This window comes from Scatophagus argus, chromosome 19, assembly GCF_020382885.2.
Source record: "Scatophagus argus isolate fScaArg1 chromosome 19, fScaArg1.pri, whole genome shotgun sequence".
NCBI classification, from domain to species: domain Eukaryota; kingdom Metazoa; phylum Chordata; class Actinopteri; family Scatophagidae; genus Scatophagus; species Scatophagus argus.
The window spans coordinates 3857885-3866331 of NC_058511.1; the positions used below are offsets into that span (position 1 = coordinate 3857885).

At 40.6% G+C, this 8447-nt stretch overlaps 1 protein-coding gene across 2 annotated transcripts; it reads right to left on the reverse strand.

Annotated features, from left to right (window-relative positions):
* Positions 1 to 602: 602 nt before the first annotated feature.
* LOC124050816 (microtubule-associated protein RP/EB family member 3-like) lies at positions 603 to 8186 on the reverse strand. 2 transcript variants are annotated; one of them, XM_046373693.1, is made up of 8 exons: positions 8040 to 8186; positions 5036 to 5103; positions 4334 to 4458; positions 4106 to 4251; positions 3333 to 3492; positions 2328 to 2464; positions 1635 to 1787; positions 603 to 973 (listed from the first exon to the last, which is right to left on the reverse strand). In XM_046373693.1, the coding sequence occupies exons 3-8, from the start codon at positions 4452 to 4454 to the stop codon at positions 905 to 907; spliced, it is 786 nt and encodes a 261-aa protein (XP_046229649.1). In that variant the 5' UTR covers positions 4455 to 4458; positions 5036 to 5103; positions 8040 to 8186; the 3' UTR covers positions 603 to 904. The 2 variants fall into 2 exon arrangements, with proteins under 2 accessions (XP_046229649.1, XP_046229650.1); XM_046373694.1 differs by having other exon boundaries at positions 4334 to 4461.
* Positions 8187 to 8447: the final 261 nt, after the last annotated feature.

The following is an 8447-nucleotide window of genomic DNA, read 5'->3' on the forward strand; positions in this document are numbered from 1 at the left end:
GCATATTTTTTTGTCAGAAACTGTAGCAGATTAAAAAAGATAAATAAATAAAAACATAAATACATAATGCTGTCTCATAAACAAGCTGTCCAAACAGTTTCATGAGCAAACCCTCTCTGGTGGGACGACTTGATGAATAGGAACATACTCTGTGTTGTTTTTACCTTGGAATGACGACTTCTTTATGCACATGTGAGCAGTTCAAAGTCTGTGATATGTCTGCGGGCTAAAGGTATGTTCACATGTGCCATCATGTGCAATTTGTTCAAAATATACTGTAAGTGCTATCTTCTTTTGGGCTTAACGTCGTTTATAATCTCACTTTGTGAAATTTGCAGCCAAAATACTCTTACACTGATCACATTGTGTGGAAAACATTGTGTGGTTTCTTATATAAACTCTGCATGAATCCTGATGAAAGTGTGCCTCGATGAGTGTGGTCACCAATCAAAGTGCATGGTGAGAGAATGTGGCCTGCCTTTCGAGACAGACGGATGGGTAGCACCGTTGGCTCCAGGCTGTCAGTGCTGGATCCTTATAATCTCATTGCTATCAACCTTTGACAGACTAGCAGGCTAAAGAAACCCTGCGGTACAACTGTCCCCAGTGTAACTGTACCCTCTGGTAACAGGTTAGAATACGTATGCCAAGTCAGGCTACTGGGCCCTGGTCCAGACAGGTCTGGGTTAAGTGTCCTTCGCTAATAAGAGCTTGGGAAGCTAGGCTGTGCAGCAAAGTCATCATGGATATGGACAGCCGCAGACAAGATGAGAGAAGTAAGGGAGATTATAAAAAAAATAAAGGGGGGGGGGCGTTATGACAATAATGATCCGGTAGGTTGAAGGGTGAGAATTGGGGGAGTTGAGGACAGGTTGATGAAGGTGATGAACAGAGGAAGAAGAGTTCAGAACTCCTCCTGGTCACCCTGTGCCCCCTCGTCAATGTCTTCATCCTCTGGGGGTGCAAATCCCTCCTGCAAGATGAGGCTGAGGTCAACGTACAGCAGGATGAACATCATGAAATCTGCTTTTTGTTGTAGATTTTTAGCACGATAATTCTCTTCTTCTTGGTCTTAGTGAGGGTCTTTTATCTTATTCATTTATTAAATAGAACAGCTGTAGCAGTCTACAGCTGTAGACCAGGGGAAGATGTGCAGCCAAGCTCCATGAGTTGGAATCAAATCCAAGTTGCTGCTGGGGACTGAACCTCACACTCTAACAGATGAGACACCCTTTTCCAGTTTCCAGCAGAAGTTCAAGCAGCCTCACTGAGGTGTTTTATGTTGCTTTGGCTGTTCTCTCTGTCCACTCTCCGCCTGACTAAGCAACGTGATATACACAGACACAAATGAATATTTGCTCAACAACTACGGTCAACTACGGTCCTCAAATGTGATTACAGAGTTGAATTAAAACCTCCGACTGTCAAACTAAGACAAAACATTCTCGGCGTTTATCTGCATGCAAGTTACCACATCATAGACAGCTTACTGCAGCAGGTGCGAGTCGTGAACTGGAAGCTAGTTTGGCATAGTTCGAGTACACACACTATTACTGCATCGAAGTAAAAACTGAAGGTGTGAAATGCTTCATGTGGATGCATGTGCTCAGGGTGTGTAATTTGACTGCATTTACCTCTGTAGCGTACAGTGTATCCATGATTCTGCCGAGGACTGGGTTGTTTTCATTTTCGTTTTCCTGGCAGATGAGCTCGATGTCTCTCAGCTTTCCGAAGTAGAAATCCCTCTCCTTCTCCAGACCCTCCACAGTCAGCTTCATATCCAGCAGCTGTGACCCAAGACAGCAATAAAAACAATTAACATACCTTTTTAAAGAAACCAGTGAGAATGTAGTACACGTAAAAAGAGGCATTCATCAAAACAGCATTGTTAAGATTTTTAGGGTTAAAAAAAAGTACAGTGCAAATCTGTTTTATGATAACCTCAAATGAAGCTTTTTATGTTTCATTGATCTATCTGATTTATTTTATTAACAGACTGCAGCAAAGCGAGAATATGCTGAGTCAGTCCAAAAATTCCTGTGCCCTGTTTTCACCGCGGCACAGTCTGGGCACAGACATCTTGTGTTGTTATGTCGTTAGAAAGGGCAGAGCAGGGCGAGCTGGGACCCATTTGGTATTCTCCCCATGATGTCGCTTGTGCCAAAAAGCTCTCTTTCTCTTTCAAAGAGAGACAAGTGTCACAGTGCAATTTTGAGAATCTTCCAAACCGCTTCATGAACAATGAAGACAATGAAGCCCTTAATCATACAGTTTCAAGCGAGACCCACACGAGGAGGCTGGTGCTCAACAGATCACAGCAGACGTACCTGCTGGTTGAGCTCTATGAGCTCAGCGTCTCCTCCGTTGCGGGTCATTGGAGTGCTCCTGCGGGCTGCTGCTACGTTGATCTGCCTCTGGGGGGTGGGAACAGTCTTTGGTACTGTGGGAGATGTTCTCATGGGGCCTGGGAGACACAAATACACATGCACATGTATATATACACTTTGGACAGACACGTCTGAGCTGTGTTGCTTTTAGTAAGCCGTCAGTTGTCTGTGTGAGGTGACCAATTTGCTTCAGTTTAACCGATGCAGTTGTCTACACTGGACATACTCTACACGTGTGTCTCTCTTTTTGAGTTTTCTCTAAGTACAGTATTGGGTATTGGGCTGTCAAACACTACTGAGTACACAGAACTACTGTGGTTGAACAGAGGCAGCGTAGAGACTGATGAGGGATTAGCGGATTAGTCACTGTTGTGCCGCTCATATGTCAGCGTAGACAAAGAGTAATTCTTAATTCTTACCCTTAGTTAAATCGGCTTCCAACTATGCAATCGTACAGGAAAAACCGGTCAACAAGCCTCATCAAGAGCCGAGGACCGGCAAAACTTTCCCCACTTTTCAAAAAGTCTTTTGCGGCCTTTTTGAAGGCCTCAAAGCCTGCAAACTGCAGCTAATTTTTTTCATGAAGTAGAAGTACAAAAGAAAGAAGACACACACATGCACAAACACGCAAAGATTTATCCTTCCTAAGAGGTCTTTGTGTGCTTTGATTTCATAACCTTACAGAACAATTCTAGTATTCTGGCAGGTTTTAGACCACTTGCACGTACCGCTCCTGCCACTGTTAGCAATGTTTGAGTAGTGTGTGTGCTTTGAGAAGATGCGTGAGACTGTGTACACCTAGTAAAAATTATGCATATTCAAAATACTGTAGCTGTATACAACTGCAGAGATACAACCAGAGCCAGAACAGAACAACCCAAGTGACTCACAGTTTGAAGGTAAGACAGGTGTGTGTGTGTGTGTGTATGTGTGTGCGTACTGTACCTGGGTTGGGCGGAGTCTGCGTTACCTCCTGGCCCTGCCGTGTCAGTACGGGGTCATATTCTTTACCGTCATAGTTTGCATCAAAAAACTTCTTAAACCATTGAAGGAACTCAAAGTTGTCCTGAAACTTCCCCTTCACCAGCTTCTCCACAGGGATGATCTGAGAGAGACACAGGAGGAGACGGGCCGAGGGAAGGACAGAGGGACAAGGTGTTGAGGAAGGATTTCACAGAACTGTAAAGATTTATGTAATCTTATTCAAACAGCAGCAGAGGTGCCGGCTGCATGTGGTCTTACAGAAACGCTAATTCTTGGAAACCCAGAAAAAAATGGGAATGGAGGCACAAGCCGCAGTTCAAAGGGTCACTATATGAAATGTGGGGACAACGCGTCTATTTTGGAGCATCCCAGTGGCCATCTTTAAGATGCTGACCACAGTGTCCCCTAATTATGTTTAGCCTGTGACCACCTTTGCATGTCACCCCTCATCTCACACAATCACATATCAAACTAAAGGCCAAACTCTTTCAACTATCATTGCCATTAAAAACAATAGAATTTCTACTGTAACTCGACAGCTATGTAGTATTTGCTGTTATAATGTCGTAATGACCAGAGAGCTTCAACGCCAAGAAGGATCACAGTCTTACTGGTGCTTCTTAAAGATCTCTTTCTTGTCTTTTTCTTTGATGTATCTTTACACATTTCAACAACTGTAAATCAAGGAGGAAGGCTTGTGTAATTAAATCTAGTCAGTGTGTGTGTCTTCTAACCTTGTCCACATTCATTCTCTTGAATGCAGCCTGTAAGACCTTGAAATTGTGGATGTATTCATGTTCCAGCTTAGCATTGAACTTGACTTTCTTCAACAGTATGCACCCTGGAAACAGCATGTCCATGAACTGACAGTAAGCAGCACCTACGGAAAGAAAAATTGTATTATCAACATTTTGAATTTAATCACAAGCTGAGCGTATTAATTAAAAAAAGTGTGCATTTACCTGAACAGAGCTGCTCGATCTTTGTGTGGGTGAGCTGGAGGGAGTCGTTAACCCATGCCAACATGTCATGACGACTCAGGTTCTCTATGGTCATAGAGGTGGAGTAGACATTCACCGCCATCCTCCTACTTTCACAAAAGCACACACACATGTGCATGCAGCAGTTGAATGGTTGACTTCTGAAGGCTGACTTATACTTTCAGACTACAACTGTGAAGTAGCCATATATATATATATATATATAGACGTGTATATATACACATATATATATGTGTGTGTGTGTGCGTTTTATATATATATATATATATACATGTATATATATATATATATATATAAAGATGATAATGAAATTAAAGTAATAATGTACAACTACATTTTGTTTTTATTTTGATCATTACAAGTGAAGATAAGAGTAGTAAGAAAATGAATGTTATTCCAGGCTGTGATGGGATGAGGAGAGCAGGACGACTTGTCTCTCAGTCCACTCTGACGTCTCTTACAGAACAGAATGACTACTTGTCTGTAAAATTAAAGTTTAATATTATTCCTAAGCAACTGTAAGACACTTGAGTATTTATGCTAGGGTTAGGATACAGCTGGCAAATAATGTGTCCTGTCCGATAAGGCTAATATTTGCAATTTGTTTGCTGGACTGCATCAAGGCCAGACAAAATAATATAAAAACAAACAGATTTTTCTCACCTGCCCTGTGTGTGTTTTGGGTGCGAACCGTTCAAATCACGTTGTGGTGGACCACGTTATAAAAAGACCTACGGAGAGAAACCATTATCATGTGAGACATCAGTCCTGCTAGTATGAAGATAATCACACATCAAAGTTATTTTACTTGCAATCCTAAAATCGGAATTTTCTTTAAAAATGCCTGTTTGCCTTGGTATATCCACTTTAAACATAAATTCTTCTATACCATATTGCTACAGAAACTGTCTTTCAGCTCATGCTATTGTGAATTTCCCCAGAGCGGGACTAATAAAAGCTAATCTTATCTTAAATGATCACAGTGGTTTCATGTCCTGCTCCAGAGCATCTCCACAGGGCGATAAAGTGACACCAGAGATAAACTAGGAGCCAGTCACTAGTTCACCTGCTAGGAAACTAATCTCTGCCTCAGTTAATCCTTTTAGTCCAGGTTCAACATGATGTAACCCACCATCGCTCACAAACTCAGCTGAGATCACCAGCATGCGTATCCAACAGGCATAAAATACAATACAGTTCCGATTCATCACACTGACAGTTTGAGATAACGAACAAAAACAAACAAAACAAAACAGCAATAACAAAGGCATTCTCTGTGAACTGACTGCCTCCAAACTAAACACCATACAGGATGCTGTGCTGGACGATCACTTCCTGTCTGCAGGGCCTCACAGAGGTAACACCTAACGTAGGTTAGAAATCGCTAAATCAGTCAATAAAGGCCTGTTTATGCAAGAGTTTATTTTGCTCCCCGACTTTGTCGTGCAGTTATGAAGCAAACCGCACGTCTTCAATAAATCAATTATCATTAAGTTTGAACATCTGAAGACATCACCCAGGACAAAGTGAACATGTGAAGGGCATTTCCAACTGACAGATATGTTGACATCGGGGCATTTGACAAATAAACTGATAATAAAAACTATCATTAGCTGCAGTTCTATCAACACTGCTTTTGACATTTAAAAAAGGTGATAACTTTAAGCTGTCTATAACATTAGTTGTGATGTATTTATTAGTTCTACAGACATGAGGATGGTGTCTGTGATTTACAAAAGGACGCATGATCAGACTCCAATGTAAGAGTGTAGCCCTTAACCTGGACTTTCCCCACTGGCTGAGCCAGATCTTCAACATATCCACCACTACAAGTATATAATAATAATAATAACAAGTAGGTAAGTATTCTTAATAACAAGCAAGTACTAACAAGTATTTAGTAATAATAAAATGTAATTCCTGAAAGCTTCTTCCTCCTGTTCCTGCTACCTAATGAAACAAATAAAGTGCTTTAAGTTCTTTATTTTATCAACTGTCAAACAACTGAAAATGTGTTGGCAAATATTTTGGTGATCAAACTAGTTAACTGATGAGGCCACTTCTTGGGAAATGTTTTCTATCTTTTTTAATTATTATTTCATTTATTTTTTTGACAGTTCACAGACCAAATGATTAATCTGGGAAACATCTGACAGATTCATCAATAATGAGAACAATTAATAGTTTCAATACTAATTAAGGTGGTCTTTTTCTTCACAAACATCAAAATATATGACCCAGTCTAAATACTAAAGAGGAACCATGTTTGATAACACATATTACACACACTGCACATATATTTGTGTCCATGTGTATATACACATGTATTACACTATTACTAGTATTGACCCTTAATAGATTGAGGGATCTTTGCTGAACATATGCTTCATTACAATTTCTATTTTGTCCTATATTTCTATAGTAACACTAATGCACTAGAATTCAATACCATAGATAAGTAAACAAACACAGTATCTAATGTTTGATGTCTGTTTTTAAATGTCCGCTGTGCGTGTGCGTGCAGGGTGCTAAAACTGCATGTCATTGTGCAGCCCTGTCTTATGTCATAAAATAATAAACTAAACCTTGAACTTTATTGCTTAACGCTGCCATACAAAAGTACTAACAGAGTGTAAATAAGCAGAATAAGCAGGGATATGACAGCCACACTTGTGCATTTACATTGCAACTCCAGAATTAGGGACGACATAATAAATTAATTAAATGAATTATAATTTTAAGCGTTGACACAAGAGCAAATGTGCTCTTCCAGAAAGGTAGCAGAACTATATGAATGTGACTGATCCCTAGCACACAAAGAGGGTTTATGCACTCATTAACTGCACATGAAAATACAATTATTTTCTAAAGCAACAAAATATTCATAACAAAAGTGACAAACACAAGTAAGAGAAGCTGCAGATAGCTAAAAAAAAAAAGATATTTAGTGCTGATCCTATTTCAGATGTACAAAATGACCATCAAGGAGAAATTTCTTTATAATAATGTTAACTGATGAAACTGAAAGAATCTTTCCAAACACGTTTTAACTGTCAAATTCAATTCAATGGAAATTCAGCTGAGCGCCTCTATAGTTGTCAGCTAAAGCATGTGAGAAATAACAACAAGGCACAACAACACTGAAGGGTCCGTTTTAAGACACACAGACTAAAGTGTGCGTTGCTGTGCTACACTCTCTACACTACAGCCCGGTGCCAGTCGCCTTCACGGGGCAGCCTGGGTGTTTTGACAGTTGATGTCACAGTCTCGGCCGGTGCGACAGGCACTGCTGCCGCTGTGTGTGACTGTATTGTAAAGCTGCTAGCTCCAAGCTAACTAGTTACACTGCAAACGTTGCTTGCGAGTGGCTTTTATTGCTGTTGTTGACCTTAAACACTTTCCGCCTGGTTTTATGTCACCCCAGAGACATCAGGGAACTCAAAATACATGCAAGTTTTACGCTGAGTGAAACCGAGACTTTCTTTAGCCTGACGTTACCCCCTCTGAAGGCCTTTTCGATAATACACACGCACATAACCAGTGATACAACAACTGTAACCTATGGGTTGATACAAGTATTTATCTGAGACGTAAATTAAACAAATCGCGAAATGAACTGATTTCCAGCGAAAATATGTGCGTTTTAAGTTAAGTTAATGATACTCACTGAAGTCCGACAGCGTCCCTCTTGACAGTCGTCCCGTTGTGTCTACTGCTGATGGGCTTTTCCGATCCCCGACCGTTGCCTTAGCAAACTGCGCGATACCGCTCTGGAATTAGCTGTTGGCAGCGCGCATGCGTATGGCAGTTGCAGGATTCTTGTATCACTTTTAATGAAACCGGTGCGCCAGGAGGAGCCATGACGGAGACGCGGTAAGACAGCGTGACTGTGGCCCATGTCTGGTGATTTAAGAGCTTCTCTCTCCTTCCCAGTTTCACTTTATAATTATTATTATTTTTTCAACAATGTATTTATTGATTTTGTATTATAAATATGCACACATATAAACACATACACAATAACATTCTCTATTCATCAAGGTTATATTATAGCAGTGTGCATAGTTAACACAAC